Consider the following 21,234-nt stretch of genomic DNA (forward strand, 5'->3'; position numbering starts at 1 on the left):
ACAGAGAGAGGACATAAACAGTTTTCTCCATAGATATAGCACGCATTTCTCCATAGATATAGCACGCATAGATATAGCAGGGAAATGGGGGTGAAGTGCTTCTTTACCTCGAAATGACTGGAACAGGATGCCAGGGATTGAATGGGTACCACCTAGAACTTAAGTGATCTCTTCTGACAGCACACTTGTCAACTACTCCAAAAATTAAGCAAAGTGGTGAAGAAAGACCACCATTTTGTTGTCAGCAAGGCTCTCGGCCCCGGCTGAGGAAAGAAATAACCTGTTGTAGCTTACGAAAGGAAAAGCTCTTCAGTAAGAATGGAAAGTCCTGAAAGCAAGTATGAGAGTCTGCTCGGGGGAGGTAATAGCATCCCAAAGTCTTCTAGGATTTTAGCTTCAACCAGAAGATTGTCTTTCAAACATAAGCAAGACCAGGAAGTCACATTAAAGGGCCGAACAAGATCGTGGGCGAAACAGCTGTGTGAACCAAGTTTAAAAAAAAAAAAAAACACATAATAAATAATAAGAAGCCAAGGAATGCTGTAGAAATGGCGAGAAAAGACAGAGACGCATAGGAGGGATAAGAAGGGAGGAGGGAGTCGGGGAGGGAGCGGAGAGAGGAGAAAGCTGAGCGCGGACGTCAGGAACAAAAGCTCCAGCGGAGTCTGGCGGAGGCACTAAGGGAGCATGGGGTGTTTTGAATAATTATTAAAATTAGCATGTGTCTGCGCCATCCTGTGGGTGTGGCGCACAGCGGAGTGTAAACTCTAGCGGGGCTGGGAGCAAACACTGGATTAGCGGCAGCAGCCTGCCAGCCTGCCCGAGGAGTGTGAGGACCAGCGCGCGGCACACCGACCGCACGATGGCCTCGTCTCAAGGGAAGAACGAGCTGAAATTCGCCGACTGGATGGCAACTCTGCCGGAGAGCATCCACAGCATACCCCTCACCAATTTAGCCATCCCAGGTAGGCGCTCAGAGGCTGCCGCCGGGGCGCTCGGCGTCCGCTCCACCTGCCCCGCCCTGCTTTATCTGCCACTAAGTGGTAACTTGCCAAGATGCCCACTGGAGGCAAACTCGTCTCCACGGGTGGGTCTCGGGCCAGGCGAGCGCGTGCCCGGGCGCCTCCGGCCTCCCAGCGCTTTCCCAAACCTCTGGGGACCGTGGCGCGGGGAGTCAAGGTGACTGCTTTTCCATGGGTTTTTGAAGCAGGTTGTGTTGAGAGGGCTGGGGCAGGGGAAAGGCTTGGCTCTACGATGGCCCCTCGTACCCCAGCGCCCCGCCTCCACAGTGTTCCCCCCGGAGACGGGTCTGGGGACGATTTCTGGGGCTGTGGGATGATGGTGGTCTGCGAGCGCGAGCCGCTGTCCTAAGGGCTCGGCTCTAGCCCGTGGACCTCCGACTCCATCTCTGTCACGGAATCAAGAGAATTTGGTGGATTTCTCGGTTAGAAGCTACCCGAGTCATTAATATTCGTCCCTAGTCTCCTTTGAAGAGACAAAGCGCTTCCCGAAGAGTGATGAAAGTTCAGGGACCGCAGGCGGCTTGATCGATGCCCTTGACCTGGAGCTGAAGCGGGGAGAGGAATGTAGGGAGCCGTTTCCTGATCTGCGTGGACCTAGAGGGCCTGGCCGGGTGGTCACCATCTGGACTCTGGTCCAAGGGCAGTGAGCAGCGTCCAGCGCGCGGGTCAGGAAAGCAAACCCGCGTGGACCGTGCGTTTGTTGCTCGGGACAGAAGCCAGGCAGGGGAACCTGCGTGAACTGCGGCGGAGGGGTGGGCTTCACCGGCAAATCTTAGGAAAAAGATGATTGCGCTGGTGTCCAGAGAGGCTAGAAAGAAGGAAGCCTCGGCAAAGCGAGGAAGAGACTGGAGGGGTCGGACGCTTCAACGTGAAGCGCGCGACTTGGACCAGAGGACTGGGCAGGTTTCTGGGGGACGGGGGCGCAGCAGACCCTAGTTCGGATGTGCAGGGGCAGGGTGGTTTCAGGACGGTATACCACGGTGATAGCTGGGTTCACAGCCATACTTCGTTGACTTTTCGCTTGGGCTGAGAGTGCAGATTATCTCCCTGATCCGCCTGACCCTTCCAGGATTCGGCTAGAGGGCAAAATACCGACAGGTAGTTCATCCCTCTCCTTGAGCTATGCCTGGTTATCAAGTTCAACCTTCTGGTCTACCTTCTCTAGCTCTTACCCATCCGGCGCCCTCTCTCAGCCACTGGGGGAAATCATGCTTAAAAAAAATTTTTTTTTTTTTTTTTTTTTAAGGGGAAGATGGGTTTTCTTGAAAATCTCTAACCAGTAGCACTGGAATTGATCAGTAACTGAAATCAATGGTCTTTAGTCAAATGGATGTTTGGCGGTTATGACAGACACAGGCTCTGAGTGCCAGCCCTGGAAGGGAAGGGTTTGTCCCCTCTTGCCCTTCTTCAGGAGGGAATTTCCCAAGAGCCCAGGTGTCTCTAAGGAAGAGAACAAGCCAGCTTCTCCGCTCTGCATTTACCCTCCTCCCGGGTGAGCCTAGGGATTGCTCTTTTGAAGGAGACAGTAGAAACTACAGAACTTTGTTGGCAAAATTCCACTCTCACTTCCACAGGCATTGCTATCCACTTTTCTTCCTTTTTATTTGGTCTTTAGACGGGTACTTTCACATGGTCTTACCTGAGCATTTATGGAGGCCTAAAAGGTAAGAAGGGCAAGGAGTCTGATGCCAGCTTCCTGACAGGTGACTCTCCGGAGACACAGGGAGGTTAAAAGCTCAAGCTCACATTGCAAGTTCTGAGGGATGGCATGATATCATGTCTGAATCTAACATACATTTTTATAATACTTCACTTTTCAAAGCCCTAACATATAACCCGGATAACAGAATCCTTCCCCAAACCTTGTGAAGCAAGTGATGCTGATAAGTATTAACTCCATTTCACAGATACGAAAGTTGCATTTCAGTGAAGGGAAATGACCTGCTATCAGTTCAGTGATATGATCTTTAAATATGGTCCTTAGAAAAAGTATCTAGGAATTTTGGAGGGAAATGCTTTGCGGTTTGGATCTGGGTGATTCCGCAGCAACAAGTACTAATCAGGCTGAAAGGACAAGGAAATAAGGCATTGGCAGGAGTGAGAGGAATTTTCTTTTCTTCCCACAGGACAAGGTGGAAACCTGTGTTCAGAGGCTTCGATATTCTGATAGTTATACAGTAGAGACACAATGATAATAGCACTCGACACAGTGGGAATTTCCACTGCTTGCCTAATTCCTCTTAGTTTTATACTCAAAGTGGATCCCCTGCAAAGCTTTCCATTCTCATCCGCAATAATTCTGAGATAAAAACCCTATTTTGCCCATCTCCATCCCTCAATTCCCCTATGATTTTGTAATGTAGGTTTGGCAGATCTACACATGTAAATCCAGGTTTAAAAATGGGTTTGGTACCTTACTGTATTACTCAAACTGTGAGAATTTTTGGAGGAAAAAAAAAGATGTTCAAACTTCTATAGTCAGGGAAGACTAATTGGAGACTATTAAACGCTAATGGAATAATTGCCTTAAAATCATGCTAATAGCTTCCTGGCTGCTACATGTTTACTTGGCCAGTTGCTACAGCTTGAATTAAGTAATTATCTCCACCATTTAAAACCACTTCTGATGTACCACACAAGGGTTTCTGTAGAAGGGAAGGGCTGCTCAGTCATCCTCTAAGCTTCAGGTTTTCTTAGGTGGAGCAACTGGAGAGTGAAGAGCTGTCTAATTATGAAGCCATCCTCTTGGGTCAGCTGACCTGCATTACCCAGAGCTAGTGCAAAGAACCGTCTGCAGGTGTGTGATATTCCCCCAGGTGTGCAGTTCTGGCATCTTTAAACTGTTTCTCGAGATGTCTGCATATTGAATACTTTCATAACCGAATTTCTGTGTCTGTTTTGCATTTAAATGGCATCATGATTTGGTATTGACTGGCCTAAAGAATTCAGTTAGTAATTGGTATTAGTAGTTTTACTTTGATTTTATTTTTCAGAGGAATGGTACTGTCAGAATGCCCTGACAGTTACTCAGATTTCAGTCTTATTTGTCTTTTCTTCCTATCTCTGATGACACCAAGCTGAGTTTTCATTCATACATGCTTGCTTAACAGTATTCTGGCATTTTGGACTATGAATGATGCATCCTCTTACCATAAACAGGTTAGAGAGGGTAAACAGGGATGGAAGCTGGGAGACAAAGTGTCAAGTTCAGGTGAAGGTGAGTCTGATGAATTTCTGGCATCTTCAAAGCCGAGTTTTAACTTTTATAATCACGGTGCTGCCAGAACCATTGTAAAAGATCCATCATGGGAGCAAGCAAGCTGTTGCTTAATCTGGGTAAGTTGTTGCTGATCTGGATCTATGACAAGGAGTCATTCTGTCTGAAATCTAAAAAATCAGGAAGGGTTTTTATTTTAATGGGAAGGGTCTGTTATGCATTTGCTTATATGTGATGAAAGTCTTCTTCACATAATACAGTAAGTTGACCATGTAATACTGAAAGACTGGCTAGTGTTATGGGACTAGAGCCTCAGAAGGAGTGTATGTTTCCTTGGTGTCAGAGTTGTTTACTGAGTTGACCACCAGTTGGCCTGTGAGCAGGACCTGGGCAGTCAGTTTGCTTACCCTCTCCCCTGTCCTTGAAATGCACTTTTGGCCCATCATTTCCACAGTGGGAGCCATTTTCAAGGAAGCAGCCTTGAGAGAGCAATGTGTTATTGAGACCATCTGGACAGTGTATGTGGCTGAACCTTGTTAAGGCCTCCGTATAAACTTTTAAATAGGCACAGAGATCCACTTATCTTGCAGCTGCTTCCAAACAAGCTTCCTATGTAAGCTCCCTGATTATGAAACTTACCTACCAATCTGGAAGTCATCTGCCTTTCTTTGGTCTCTCCTTGCCAGTTTTCAAACCAAAACTTGAACAGCAATTGTTGACTATACTTTAGATAAGGAACACAGAAATGCTTCAGAAATCAATGTTCTTGCAGATTTTGTACACTCTTTCAGGAAATGCTAACACCAATGAAAAAGGGCAGTGTTACTTAGGGAAACAAGATGTGTTTAAAATAGCTCTGACTTCTGTGATCCTGTGTTGGCTTTTATTAGTTTTTAATTTCTTTCCTCACAGTGATCTCTTCTTGTTGTTCCTGGAGCCAACTGTTTTCCTTTTCCTTGTCATTTACTATTTCTATTTTGATTAGGACGGGATAAGATTGTCAGGGTAAATCTGGAACTGGGTCTAATTGTACAAGTTTCTTTTAGGAAGCAGGGCATTTCCCCCCATCATTTTAGTTCTTATAGTGATATGGAAATTAATCTTATTCAAAGCAACAAAATTGTTTAAAATGACTAGCTTTCTTGTGCTGCCTGTTCAATTCCCAGTTTTGCTTTTGATTTTGCTAAAAAGAAAAAACTTAAATATCTGGAACATAAGTTTTACACTTTTGAAAATTTTTAATTGGAGCATAATTGCTTTACAACATTGTGTTAGTTTCTGCCACACATCAACATGAATCAGGCATCAGATCAGATCAGTCGCTCAGTCGTGTCCGACTCTTTGCAACCCCATGAATGGCAGCACGCCAGGCCTCCCTGTCCATCACCAACTCCCGGAGTTCACCCAGACTCATGTCCATCGAGTCAGTGATGCCATCCAGCCATCTCATCCTCTGTCGTCCCCTTCTCCTCCTGCCCCCAATCCCTCCCAGCATCAGAGTCTTTTCCAATGAGTCAACTCTTGGCATGAGGTGGCCAAAGTACTGGAGTTTCAGCTTTAGCATCATTCCCTCCAAAGAAATCCCAGGGCCGATCTCCTTCAGAATGGACTGGTTGGATCTCCTTGCAGTCCAAGGGACTCTCAAGAGTCTTCTCCAACACCACAGTTCAAAAGCATCAATTCTTCAGCGCTCACCCTTCTTCACAGTCCAACTCTCACATCCATACATGACTACAGGAAAAACCATAGCCTTGACTAGATGAACCTTTGTTGGCAAAGTAATGTCTCTGCTTCTGAATATGCTATCTAGGTTGGTCATAACTTTCCTTCCAAGGAGTAAGCGTCTTTTTTACATATGTCCTCCTCTTCTTGAACCTCCCTCCCATCTCACCTCTCCTAGATTGTCACAGAGTATCAGGTTTGAGCTCCCTGTATCATACAGCAAATTCCCATTGGCTATAAATTTTATACGTGGTAATGTATATGTTTCAGTGTTGCTCTTTCAATTCATCCTTCCCTCTCCTTCTTCCATTGTGTCAACAGTCTGTTCTCTATGTTTACATCTCCACTGATGCCCTGGAAAAATGTTTATCTGTACTATCTTTCTAGATTCCATATATGTGTGTTAATATATGTTTGTTTTTCTGACTTGCTTCACTCTGTATAATAGGCTCTAGGTTCATCCACCTTATTAGAACTAACTCAAATGCACTGCTTAATTTATCCTATTGGGGCTCTTCTTGTTGAATTGAACTGAATCATCACCTATTACTAATTAATATAAAGTGATACTTGTGACATTTTTGAGTTTGCAAAGTGTTTTCTCATGAACACACATGCTTTTCACATGTTCTGTCAATAATCTCCTTGCTACTCAAGGCCTGAGGAGATTATTGATCCAGGGGCCAGCAGCATCAGCGAACATGGGTGCTTGGTAGAAATACAGCACCTCAGACCCCAGCCCTCAGACTGATTTAATCCCAAGCTGTATGTTAACAAGATCCCCAGGTGACTGCATACACATTTAAAGTTTGAGAAACACTGCTTACCGTATCTCTAAGGGAAACCTTTATGTAAGTGGCAGAACCAAATTTAAATATGCTTCTTTGATTGAGCTCTTTCTAATGGACCATGAAGTCTATCTGTGAATGTTCAAATTTACATTTAGGCTTAGAGCCAGAGCCCCATATCTGACTCAAGGCTAATGGCCCAGGTTGGGAACATTTCTGATAACTGACATTACAGTTCATCATGCACCTTGAACAATAAAAATGATTTAATTGCTATTTAAGTGTTCAAATTGGGTCACTGTGATAAATGTAAAACCTTCCTCCCCATTTCCTTAAAGCCCTGATGCTCTTTGATACCAGCCATCAACAGCACTTAAATTCAGCCCATCTGGCAATGCTAGTGGTCACTAATGACAATTTAGGAGACACTCTGTATTGGTTCTTTGTCCATTTGGTATCATTTTTGTTGTGTCATAGGACCAGCTACTTTTGTTGTATTTATAGGCCACAGGTTTGTTCACCTTATCTATAAGCTTCCATGGTGGCTCAGACAGTAAAGAATCTGCCTGCAAAGTGGGAGACCTGGGTTTAATCCCTGGGTTGGGAAGATCTCCTGGAGGAAGGCATAGCAACCCACTCCAGTATTCTTGCCTGGAGAATCCCTTGGACAGAGGAGCCTGGTGGGCTACAGTCCATGGGGTCGCAAAGAATTGGACATGACTGAGAGACTAAGCACAACACAACACAAATTTCAAGCCCCTTTGAAGTAATAGTGGCATCATAAATGCAAACTGTAGTAATAATCAGCACCAGACAGCCATCAAACACAAAGGTAAATGGTGAATTGTTTTTTAATAGGAAGAAAATGATCAGTCTTTGTATTTGTAAACCATACCTCATTTATTTAAATCATGATTTACGTGGATTTGAAACATGCATAACTGTGGTTGTAACTCACTTGATTTTAATTATTTAGCATAATCCAGGCTCTGAAAGAGTTAAATTTTAAAAAAGAAACTTCAGCTTGCTAAAATAGATACATTTATATGTTACAGCTCACACACTTTACTCATATGAAGATTTCTCATATCCTTATGTAGAGTTTATTTTCTCCTGTGTAATTCTAACCCTGCTTAATCAAAATAGAAAGAGGAAGTTACAAAGAGGAAGAGTAAAGCTGTTGAGTGACATATATTGGCTATAAAAATAGGCAATATTTTTGAAGGAAGACTAATAAATAAGGATATAGGTATCCTTACATAAAAGGTAATGTTCCCTAAATTCTAAAAGTTCCAAAGTAAAATCAGAGTCATGTTAATTGTCAGTTTTGATCCCTTCCAAGTACCTCCTTCATGGACTTCTGAATAGTTCTAGAAATCTCTGGACAAATTCTTAAATTGTTTTTTTAAACCAGTTTCGTGGGCTATCACACACTGCAATTTTCCTTCTTTCCTGTTTTGGGGAGGTTACGGGGAGTTGTCATTTTTGCTGCTCTGACATGTAGAGGAACTGTACTTCTGTAGTTTTACACTCAGAACTCCACTGCTATTGGCAGTCCCACCAGAGCCTGTGCTGTGTCTGCAAAGGCCCAGCGTTGAGGATGTTAATGTGTAAAAAGGGCCTTGGATAGGATTGCACTGTGGTCAAAGGCTCCCAGAGCTGGGTCCCCCGCTGTGGAACATGTGGGTGCCAATCCTACGGCTGACTCTGGCTGCCATCTCCACTGAAACCATGAGTGCCAACACTGCCGGATCCTATCAGTCCTTTTGCTTTGTATGGATGCCAGCAAAAGAGTTCTTTGATTTATGTTGATTCTTTTGGTGCTGCCACCTTGCCCTAGGACTTAGAAATGAGTTTATGAGAGCCAGGCAGAGGACAATATGTAGGATACATTTTATTCTGTACTCTACATCACTCTCAGTGTTAATTCACTCTCTGCATGCACATATACATATGCATGTATGTGTGTGTGCACGCCCATAGGTGTATCAACTTTCTGTTAAGATAACTTCTTTTCTGAGAACCTTCTGAATAGATCCTGTAAGTGGGCCGCTGGGCCTACCTAATTAATCATTCCTCCAGGCAGATCCAGGGTAACAACACAGCTGGATCCATCCTGTCCCCAGTGAGCAGCCTGGGACAGTGTAAATAGAGCCAAATCATCTGATAGACCTAAAGTAATTACTAACACCTCCATTGCTTTAAAGCACATAAATAAGTAATCGATGCACTCTGAACCTTCAAGAGAAGGTTAAGTCTCATACACACATAGGCATGCGTTTTAATTATCAATGGTTAAAGGGATCAGCTCCGTTAATATGGATATTTCACCTATTACTGTTACCACCAATGAGACTTATCCATTACTATTGCCCATGGACACTCAAGGAACTTCTGGGTACAATCATGTAATTTAGTATCCTCAAGAAGCTTATAGATTCTATTACCTGTCTCTCAAGGGTTAGGATCAGTCTCAGAAGATTGAGGACCGGGAAAATATGTAAATCATATACTCTAAAAGGCAAGAAAATGTGAGAGAGAAATTTACCCTGGTTCAGATGATATCTGGCAACCAGACACTTTCTACAGTATCATATGCTTTTATTATGCTCTGTTAAGAGAGGAAAATGGGTCAGGAAGACAGGCAGGAGGAGATAGTTAAACGTCCTTGAGAAACTGCCAGGATTAGTCACCTCCGGAGATCAGGTACTGAAACAGATGGCCCACTGCTTTGTTAGATGTGCTCTTGTGTTGTGTCTATTTTTCATTATGGATCCTGGGAGTGGACAACTCTTAGACCACTCCATCTTTAATGTCAGCTAATTTTATGTTTCACATAGAAGAATTCTTCTTTTGAATTAATTTTTATGAAGCAGTCATGTTTATCCTTGGTCAACATTGTAAATGATGGTTGTGTTCCTTGATTCACTTGGAGAATTTTTATTTCGTGAAAGAAAGTGGACTCCAGTGAATGAATGACAGTCTTAGTTGCCTGGGAGGCTTTCCTGTAGGTCTCCTTTGGCTTGTTGGCTGGTGCAGAGGAAGATGTACTTGAAGGAGTCCTCATGGGTAAATGGGAACCTATCTCAATGCACATCTCTGACTATACTTCTCTGTTACCATGTGGAGGAGGAGGAGGAAGGAGGAACTAGGCTGCCTTAGTACAGAATTAATCCAAGCACCCTCCTGCTATGACCTGCCCTGGGCTTTTCTGAGAGAAAAAAAACTGGTCGAGGGGTTGTAAAGATTCTGCTTTGAGAGTTGCTAGAAGGGTAGGCTACATAACTGTCAGCCCTTGTGTTCTCATTTCCCAGCATTAGAGTTTCACTCTTGAAAATGTCCTTTATTCTCTTGTCTTACTCTTTTCTGTTCTGCTTCCTTGGAAAAAAGTCCAACTTAGTCAAACTTTTTTTTTTTTTTTAAATCTATTCCAATCCCAAAAAACTTCAATGGTTAAATATTACTGAAGTACACAGCCTGGATAGTTCCACTAACTAGAAATTTCTCACCATGAATCTTACACATCAATAGTAAATTCAGTTTTCTACTCTCTGAGATAATAACTTCATACTTCTTCTTACTTCTCAAATCAGTATCTCCTTCCCACCCCACTTTAAACTTATGACTTCACCTCTTATTTTACAGGAAAAGAAATAGATGCAAACAGACATGAACTTTCTCAGTTTCCCACCATTAACCCACCAACCTACTTGCATCTATTTCTGCATATTCTGCATTTTCTTTAGGTAAGAAGTCATGGATCTTTTTCTGCCTGAATCCAGCTTTTCTACTTGTGGTCTGGATCCCCTTCACTCAGATCTCCTAAGTTTTACCCCCAGTTTATTCCCTCCCCTCCATAATTATTTTTCTCTACCACTTCTGGATCATTCCAGTCACCACACAATCATACTTTATTACCCTTCTTAATGAAATAGAAATCTCACTTGACCCCACATCTGTGCCTCTATCCACTGCGCTATTTCTCTGGTATTTGTAAAAGCATTACCTCTGTCTTCAGGTTGTTATTTCCTTTCCTTGCCTACCCCATATTAATGTTATTTCACTACCACTGCACTAAAATTGTTTTTATCAAGGTTGCCAGTGATTTTTTTTTTTTTTTTTGGATAAAGCTAAGGAAAGTTATGACCAACCTAGATAGCATATTCAAAAGCAGAGACATTACTTTGCCAACAAAGGTTCGTCTAGTCAAGGCTATGGTTTTTCCTGTGATCATGTATGGATGTGAGAACTGGACTGTGAAGAAGGCTGAGCACCGAAGAATTGATGCTTTTGAACTGTGGTGTTGGAGAAGACTCTTGAGAGTCCCTTGGACTGCAAGGAGAGCCAATCAGTCTATTCTAAAGGAGATCAGTCCTGGGTGTTCTTTGGAAGGAATGATGCTAAAGCTGAAACTCCAGTACTTTGGCCACCTCATGTGAAGAGTTGACTCATTGGAAAAGACCCTGATGCTGGGAGGGATTGGGGGCAGGAGGAGAAGGGGTCAACAGAGGATGAAATGGCTGGATGGCATCACTGACTTGATGGATGTGAGTTTGAGTGAACTCCGGGAGTTGGTGATGGGCAGGGAGGCCTGGTGTGCTGCGATTCATGGGGTCGCAAAGAGTCAGACACGACTGAGCAACCGAACTGAACTGAACTGAGTGAGTAATTAATTCTTTATCATTTTATTTTACTTTTCAACATCATTTGATATGACTGACTGCACTCTTCTTGAAACGTTTTCCTCTTTCAGCTTCTTAAGACACTTGTGTGTATGAGTGTGTGTATGTGTGTGTGTGTGTATGTGTGTGTGTGGTTAAAAAACACATGACATAAGATTTACCCTCTTAATGATTTTTTAGTTCTAAGATTTTAATGATTTTTCTTAGTTCTAAGCACAAAGGTATATAGAAAATCTCTATAACATTTTATCTTGTATGACTGAAATGTTATACCCATTAAACAGCAACTCATCATTCCTCTTCCCAGCAGCCCCTGCAACTAGCATTCTACTTTTTACTTTGATGAAATAGCTACCTACCTCATATAAGCAGAATAATGTAGTATTTATCCTTTTGTGACTGGATATTTCACTTAGCACGGTGTACTCAAGGTTCATTCATGTTGTAATATATAGCAGAAATTCCTTTCCTTCTTCACAGCTGGGTAAGGTCCCATTGCACATATATACCGATTTTGTTTATTCATCTTTCAGCGCACTTTGAGGTTGTTTCTGTATCTTGACTATTGTGAATAACGGTGCAATGAACTCGGGGGTGCCAACATCTCTTTAATAGCCTTTTAAAATTCTTTTGGTTAAATACCCAGAAGTAGGATTGCTGGGTCACATAGTAGTTCTATTTTTAACTTTTTGAGGACACTGCATTATTGTTTTCTGTAGCAGCTACATCATTTTACATTCCTACCAATAGCGAAAAGTTTCCAATTTCTCCATATCTTCACCAATACTTATTTCTGTTTTTTTTTTTATAATTACCGTCCTAATAAGTGTGGATTTATATCTCAGTGTGGTTTTGATTTTTATTTCCTTGATGATTTGTGACTTTGAACAGCTGTTGGTGTACCTGTATTTGTTATCTTGCTACTTGGTGGTAAGACTTAATGATGTATTTTGAAAATTAATCCCTTACAGATATATGATTTGTAAATATTTTCTCCCATTTTATAGGTTGCTTTTTTACTCTATTGATTGCTGCTTCCTTTGCTCTGCAGAAGTTCTTTAGTTTCATATAATCCCACTTGTCTATCTTCTATTTTATTTCTGTGCTTTTTATATCATATTCAAGAACACAACATCAATGTCAGAAGCTTTTCCCTCATGTTTTCTTCTAGAAATTTTACAGTTTTAGGTCTTACATTTAGATCTTTAGTTCATTTTGAAATTATTAGTGTATGGTCCAGTTTCATTTTTCTGCATGCAGTTACTCATTTTCCCCAACACATTTGTTGAAGAGATGAACCATTCATCATTGTGTGTTCTTGACACTTTTCTCAAAGATCAGCTGACTGTGTTTGTGTGAGTCCACTTCTGTGTACATTTTGCTCTGTTGGTCTGTATGTTTGGCTTTGTGCTAGCATCATACTTCTTTGATTGCTTTATCTTTGTAATATGCTTTGAAATGTGAAATGTGATGCCTCCAGCTTTGTTCTGTCTCAAGACTGTTTTGTTTATTTGGAGTCCTTTGTGGTTCCACATTAATTTTAGCATTGTTTTTTTTTCTATTTCTGTAAAAATAAAATGCCATTGGGATTTTGATAGGAATTGCTTTAAATCTATTAGATTACCTTAGATAATTCGGGCACTTTAACAAAACTAAGTCCTCCATCCACCAACAAGGGGTTTCCTTTTATTTGAGTCTTGTTTAAATTCTTTCATACATGTTTTCTGAGAACAAGTCTTTCACATCCTTGGTTAAGTTTATTTTTAAATATTTTATTCTTTTTGATGCTACTATATCTAAGATTGTTTTCTTAATTTCCTTTTGGAGTGCTGATTTTTAGTGTATAGAATAAAGGTGATCTTCATATGTTGATTTTGATCCTGCAACTTTACTAAATGCATTTATTATAACAGGTTTTCATTGTTGTTGTGTGTTAGTGTACAGTATGAAATGAATAAATGATAAAGTGAAATAAGAACAATTAATTTAGGCAGAGGAGATCCTTTAAAAATGCAGGCTCTGGTTTCAAATACCTGAGGTTTGTAGCCTAGTTTTGACATTTACTAGCTCTGTGCTTCAGTATTCTCAGCTAAAACACGAGGATAATAACAGTACTTCATAAGCTATTATGAGTACTTCATGGGTATAATACTTCTTAAGTTGTTGTAAGGATTAAATGAGGATATGTATAAAGTATCTAAGAAGGGCTGGCATACATGATGTTACCTACTCATGTTTCACTTGTGATTTTCAATCCTGATGAATAATCTTCAGAACAAAATAGAAAGTGAACATGAAAGTCACTCAGTCCTGTCCAACTCTTTGTGACCCCATGGACTTAGTCCATGGAATTCTCCAGGCCAGAATACTGGAGTGGGTAATGTTTCCCTTCTCCAGGGGATCTTCCCAACCCAGGGATCGAACCCAGGTCTCCCACATTGCAGGTGGATCCTTTACCAGCTGAGACACAAGGGAAGCAGAAGAAAATAGAGAAGATTGTAATAAAAAATGTTGTCAAATGTGTGTTCAAGCTTTTGTGCCAAGGCAATGTATATCTCTAGGTACTAAAGAGGGGAGATGATAAAATATTACAGAACTGAGCAATCATTTCTAGAGATTGTGAAAATGGAGATATAAAAATAATGCAAATGTCACAGTGTCCAAAAGAGGAAAAATAGACCCCAAGAAATTCATATGGTAATATCCAAATGATGTGTAAGTGAATAAAAAAGGAAGTGATGATAAGGGCTCACCCTTCCTGTGAAAAGTGAATCAGTTGGGAGGCATGGGACCCTGACTGCAGTCCTGGATCCGCGACCAAGTGCTGGACAAGTCAGTTAACTCTGCTGGTCCTGTGGTGTTAACATCTGTAAAACTGCTCAGCAGTTAATGTTGTGGACAAACTTGCCTCAAACCATGGCTCTGCTGTTTACCAGCTGACTCAGGGGAGCCACTGAAAACCCTCTGAGTTACAATTTCCTCAGTTCCAAAATAGAGATGATAGTACCAACCTCACATCCTCTGTTGTGAGGAATCAATAAAATATATAGTATACTTGTCACCAGAGAAGGTGATGGCACCCGACTCCAGTACTCTTGCCTGGGAAATCCCATGGATGGAGGACCCTGGAAGGCTGCAGGCCATGGGGTCGCTAAGAGTCAGACACGACTGAGCGACTTCACTTTCACTTTTCACTTTCATGCATTGGAGAAGGAAATGACCACCCACTCCAGTGTTCTTGCCTGGAGAATCCCAGGGATGGGGGAGCCTGTTGGGCTGCCATCTATGGGGTCGCAGAGTCAGACACAACTGAAGCGACTTAGCAGCAGCAGCATACTTGTCACAGAATAAATGGTCAATAAATATAACTCTTTTTTTTTGTTATCATTCCATCATGTATAATTCACTTCATTTATTTGCTAACAAGGTGGTTCTTGTCTTTGTAAGATCCTTTTCCCTCATCTCCCTTTAGTCACAGCTTGTTGACTTTTTCCTTTGTAGGCTCAGCCCTGCCTTAGGCTCCAGACCCAGTCCAACCCTTGGATAAGTGAATGTGAAGAGGACTGTTTCATTTCACCAGTTTTCTTCTTGCATCTAGAACTCAGCTTCTGATACAGCTGGATACTGAAAAATCAACTGTCATGGGAGGGGCACACATGAGCAGCCCAGAGCAAGGAATGGAACTTCCCACAGGTGGAGATGTTGGCCAGGTAGACTCAGTGGCAAGTTATTGGGAGAATATCCATATCCAGAGAGGACAGTGTTCAGCAATACTTTTGATCCCGCACAGGGAAAAGGGTCTAATATATGGATAGAGACCCTTAAGAAACCTACAAGCAGATATCTCAGAAACACAGGGAAACCTCAGACACGCTGAACTTCCTCATATGAAGTTTACTTGTCCAAGTCAGAGCTTTGGACACCATCTTAGACTTTCGCTCTAAGATTAAGTTCTTAGTCCCAAGCTATACCCAGATCCTAGGAGAAAAATTCTGTATGATTCTTCCCAGTCCCACCTGGTCCCTGAACACCTTGTGCCTGACTGAGCTCTCTTTCACTATTATTGATGAGAAAACTCCCGATTGTTACAAGTTGATACATTATTAGGCAACAGAGCCTAAATTTTAAATTGATTTTTAAATGTGAAGATTAATTAGAGCTATTTTGACAAGCTTTAACAAGAGTGAAACTAAAAAAGTTTTGAAATATAAAATATGTAAGAGCAGGTCCATAGAAACTTGACTTAACTGTGGTCTGTGAGAAAAAGACCTAGGGCATGTAGTCAACAGGGAGCTGTCAATCAGTGGCAGAGCACACAATAATGTGTGTGCACATTGGGCTGCTGTGCCAGATGTAGTTCACAGAGCAAGGGGTGTAATAGCCTGGCTGACCCTATACTGGGCAGAGCCATCTGCAACATGGAGCTCTGTTCTGGGCTTCAAACTTTCATGGATACTGTGGAAAGTTGCAGAGTTTGGGGGGAGCAAGGGGTTGGGATTGTGGGGAGGGTTTTACCAAGCCATTGACTTTGAAGTTTCTGGAAGCCACCTTACATGGGAAATATAGCCAGCTCTCTTCAAGCACACAGAGAGGTCTATGAAGTTCTAAATTAAAGCAACCACAAAATAGAATTTAAAGGGATGACGCTTTTGGAAAGCTAAAAGATAAGGAGAAACCTTTTATCAATGTGATTTTTAAGCAGTGAACTTAGCCTCTCTAGGAGAAGTGTGTAAAAAGAGGCTGATTGGTTATCTTCCAAACATCTGCATTTATTAATACAAAGCATTTGATCCGGATGACCTCTAAGGCCTTTTCTGCTTCTATGACACTGTGATAATGGATAGGTTGTTGTTGTTTAATTGCTAAGTCATGTCTGACTCTTTTGAGACCCCGTGGTCTGTAACCCTCTACGCTCCTCTGTCCATGGGATTTCCCAGGCAAGAATACTGGAGTGGGTTGCCATGCCCTCCTCCAGGGGATCTTACTAACTCAGGATTGAACCCACATCTCCTGCATTGCAGGCAGATTCTTTACCCCTGAGCCACCAGGGATGCCCCATGGATAGGTTACTTAGTGTCTCATAACATCAGTTTCTTATATGAAAACAGGAGTAAGAATTGTATTCATTTTTATGATTGTATGAATCAAGTCACTGATCACTATTTCTCCCTTAACCCATTTTCCACATGTAGCATGTTTCTGGTCTTTTCCCTTCATTTTTCATAAAAATTTACTTATTGTTTTAGTTGCCTAGTAGAATTTAGCACTCTCTCCTAGCAGACAGGATATAAATTGAAAATTGAATATAGCAGGAAGAAAGCCCTATTTAACACCTGACTGTTATTTCCAGGGCCATTAGATTAAGAATAATATTTTGGCATATCAGTAGATAGAACTGATTTTTCTCTAGTGTCAGTGTAATTACTGAAACTGACCGCCTCTGACAGAGAGGTGCAGACTCCCAGCTGCAACCATTCCATTACCCTTACATAGATTGGGATCCCCCGGGCCTTTCCTGAAGTCAAGATGCCAGAATGACCCTAAGGACCTGACTTCCATCAAAGCTCTTGAAGGCGAAAACAACAAGCTTAAGATACAAAAAGGTTTTAAAGAATATTTTTTTCCTTAAAGCTAGCTCACTCTCCGGGCATTTCGTTATGTTAATGGACTGTTCATCTAAAGACTGTTTCAACGATGCAGTGGGGTGCACTATAGAATATGGCAACGGTAAATATCAAAGAGTAGAATAATGGTTGCCAGGAGCTAGTTGAGAGGAGGGAACACTGGAGAGTTGTTTAGTGTAAATAGAGTTTTAGTTTTTCAAGATGAAAAAGTTCCGGAGACCTTTTGCACAGCAGTGTGAATATGCTTGACTGTATTGAAATGTACAGTTAAAAGTGGCTAAGACTGTAAGTTTATGTTTGCTTGTTTTTTTTTTTTTTTTTTCACTACAATTGAGAAAAAAATTTGCACAGTCAGATCAAGTTTTATAGTTTTTGACATAAGTGCCTGGAGGCTTGCTATACAGTTTTCTGCAGTGTTTGTAATTCTTTAAGGCTCTAACATCAAGAAAAAGCATTGCTCCTGGCTATGAGGCTAATAATCTTGTTTTTCCCTCTTTGTATTTCATTCATGATTTCACTGATTGAAGATGGCCAAATCATATTAACTTCTTAGGTCTCTGTTTCTTTAGTGTGATATCAGACTAATGCACTTTGTCCTCTCAGGTACCCTGCTGGTGAGGGTTAATGAAATAATATACGGATGCTTTCAAATTCCTTATATTGGAAACATCTTCCTGGGTTTGTGAAAATTTAGGATTCACATGGCCCAGAGTTACCTGCCAAGGTCAGTTTCTCTTCTTGGATGGAATCGGTGGTACCATATTTTAACTTGGACAAGATTAGGATTCATTCATTCAGAAATTCATACTAAACACGGAATATGTTCCAGGCTGTTCTGTTGTTTTTCATTGTCCAGTTGCTAAGTCGTGTCTGATTCTTTGTGACCCCATGGACTGCTGCATGCCAGGCTTCCCTGTTTCCCAGAGTTTGCACAAAGTCGTGTCCGTTGAGTTGGTGATACCATCCAACCATCTCATTCTCTGTTTCCCCCTTTGTTCATAGAATTCTCTAGGTGAGAATACCGGAGTGGGTAGCCATTCGCTCCTCCAGGGAACCTTCTCAACCCAGGGATCGAGTCCAGGTCTCCTGCATTGCAGGTAGATTCTTTACCATCTGAGCCATGAAGAGGGACACCAGTGGTTTGTTATTGTTGTTTAGTCACCTGGGCATGTCCAACTTCTTGTGACCCCGTGGACTCTAGCCCTCCAGGCTCCTCTGTCTGTGGGATTTCCGAGGCAAGAATACTGGAGTGGGCTGCCATTTTCTTCTCCAGGGAATCTTCCCTGAGCTAGGGATCAAACCTGCATCTCCTGCACTGGCAGGCAAATTCTTTACCACTGAGCCACCAGAGAAGCCTTTCCAGGCTGTTCTAGGGGCTGGAAATAGAGGTAGAACAAGCTTAATTGGGCAATTCCATTTTAGTAGTAGACAGGAGATTGTAAGCAGCCCCAGAGAAAATGACCCTTTTGTAGGATTTACCTAAACCAGAGGAATCATATTGATTTTTGTTAAAATATCTGGGATCTAGGTTGTAATAAGTTCCCTTGGAGGACTTCATTTTTTGTTTTCACATTAAAATGTGGAAAACGAGCACAATCGTGGGGACCCATCCTATACTCCCAAAGTACTCTTAGGCTATTGTTCACATGGAGTGAGAGCCAATTAAATGGTGTAGATTTCAGGGTTTATTCTAGAGAGTCTCTGTAGCAGATGAAGGCCTGACCTTACCATCTTCCACAGGGATATTTTTGTAGACTTATTCCCTTCTCTCCATGCCAGAACATAGGAGAAGGGAGGTGGGCTGTGGCTGAGGAGCTCATCGTAGAAGTATTTCTCTCTTCCTTTAACCTTGTTCCACTTGCCTCATTTCTTATACCACCTCCTTCCAGGCCTCCTGACTTTGCTTGCAATCATATTACACTCTTGACTTCCTTTCAGGCTCAGTTTCAGGCACTGACCGAGGTAATAAAATAGTATTTATCCTTTTTCCTGGCCCTTTGAGAAGCTGTTGATCTAGTTGGGGAGGATTTGCTGAATTTTAAGGTCACTCTGCATCGTGGAGGAAGTGAGAAAGTTGTTTAAGAGGTAAAAGATAGTTGTTGGTTTTGCTTTTTACCTGTGAATCCAGAAGTATAATCCAATTCATTTTCAGTAGGCTGAAAAGCTCTCCCACAGGCAGAACTACAGTTTCAGGAGATGCAGCTGAAAGTACTATTCAGTAATATCATAGGAAAAGATCATAAGAATAACTACCATTTATCAAAGGCCTGTCTTCTGACAATAACCTACACATATTAACTCTAACTCTTATAATAACCCTGTGCAGTCAATACTATTCCCATTTTACAGACATGTGAACAGAGAGATTAAGTACTTGTGTTCAAAGATGTATTAGGTGATGAATACAGAGAGCTGTCAGGTTTTAAAGCCTAAGAATTTTTTGTTTTAAATTAGGTCTTATATCCAGAATAAAACTCCTAGGTCTTGAGTAGCAGTCTTCATTTTTCCAAGATTCTCTTCACTGACAATTATAAATGATCTTTTTCTCTGTCCTTTTTATTTAAGCACAAATTTATTTGAGCCCTTTCAAAAACAATTGGTATTTGTGGATTTAAATGTTTTAATTTACCTTTCCATTAGGCAATAAACTTTAAAAATGCACTCAGATATTTTCTTAAACACTTAAACAAGTGTTAATGTACTCAGATATTTTCTTAAACACTTAAACAAATAAAATACCAAGACTAATGGAATTCATTCACTCATTCAGCAAGAGTGAGATTAAATATTTGCTTTATGCTTAAACCCCGAGTTATATTTTCCCTTCACACCTTACCCCTGTAAAATATCATCATACATTTTCCTACAATGAGAAAAAAGCAAATCCTGTAAGTGGAAAAAAAAAAAAAAGTTCAGTGTAGCCACAACAGACTCTTAAAGGCCTAAGTGGGGCTTCAAACCCCAACGTTGTATTCGAAAGGACACCGCTGAAGGCTTCCCAATGGGTGAGACACTAGGCCTTGACCCTGGGAGATGGCATTTTGATTTTGATTGCTTTTCTATTGAGAGTTTAAAGACATTCTCAGCATATTGTTTTCAAGGGATTTTTCTTGGCTCATGTTTGGGTAAAAATTATTTTTGTTCCTGCTGAAAGGCCTCTTTTCTACCAGAATTCAGAATAGAATATGACAAAGCTTTGGCTCCTGTCTGTCTGTGACATTGCTGACAGTCGTAACAAATACACTTTCCCAAACTTTATGGCATTTTAATAGGAAGTTAAATGAAAGAAATCCATTTTACTAGCTTTTTTTCTTCATTAAAAAGGATAACTTGTGGAAACAACAGTTAAGAATTGGTTTCTATAATTCTAGGGAGGGTGTTAGATGTTTTGGCAAATGTTGGCTAACATTTATATTAATGCACTCATGGGGTCACTTTTTTAAGTTATAGAATTTGTCCCTCTAAAGATAATACCATGATTAATTTCAAATATTTTGAACAGTTTTTTAAGGACCATATTTTTTCTCTCTCTCTCTTTTTTAGCAGAGTACTAAGGACCTGTATAATTTATCCAACTTATGATACAGGATTATGATTATCATTAGCATCATTTATTAAACTACATACCATACAGAGATATTTAGAAGAAGCCATTGGTATGTTCACAGCTGTTGGTGCATATCCCTGCTGGACCGGACATCTATATTTTTAAGTTTTTGTGTTTGATTTTTAGGGTTTTCTTGATTTTTAATCTTTTAACACGACATTAAAGTTACCATTTTAACCATTTTTAAGTGTATAGTCTGTAGCATTAAGTAAACTCACATTACTCTGCAAACTATCACTACCATTCATCTACAGAGCTCTTTCCTCTTCCTAAACTGAAGCCCATTAAACACTGACCTCCCCCTTCCCCTCTCTTCCCATTCCCTGGCTATCGCGTTCATCCTACTGTGTCTATGCATCTGACTACTCTAGGGACTTCATATAGGTGGACTCGTATAATATGGTCCTCTTTTGAATGGCTTATTTCACCTAACACAATGTTTTGAAGGTTCGTCTATGTTACAACATGTGTCAGAATTTCTTTGCTTTAGAAGGCCGAATCGTAATGCTTTAGATTTATATACCACATTTTGTTTATTCATTCATTTGTTGGTGGATACCTGTGTTGCTTCC

General features: G+C 41.1%; 1 protein-coding gene across 1 annotated transcript in view; it reads left to right on the forward strand.

The window, feature by feature from the left end:
* The first annotated feature begins 475 nt into the window (after positions 1 to 475).
* The window catches only part of PLCXD3 (phosphatidylinositol specific phospholipase C X domain containing 3), a 200,406-nt gene continuing 179,647 nt past the window's right edge, over positions 476 to 21,234 (forward strand). Inside the window, exon 1 of the mRNA XM_061393631.1 lies at positions 476 to 965. Coding sequence (XP_061249615.1) covers positions 863 to 965 — 103 coding nt within the window. The 5' untranslated portion in view covers positions 476 to 862. The remainder of the gene's footprint in view (positions 966 to 21,234) is intronic.

This window comes from Bos javanicus, chromosome 20, assembly GCF_032452875.1.
Source record: "Bos javanicus breed banteng chromosome 20, ARS-OSU_banteng_1.0, whole genome shotgun sequence".
Classification (NCBI taxonomy): domain Eukaryota; kingdom Metazoa; phylum Chordata; class Mammalia; order Artiodactyla; family Bovidae; genus Bos; species Bos javanicus.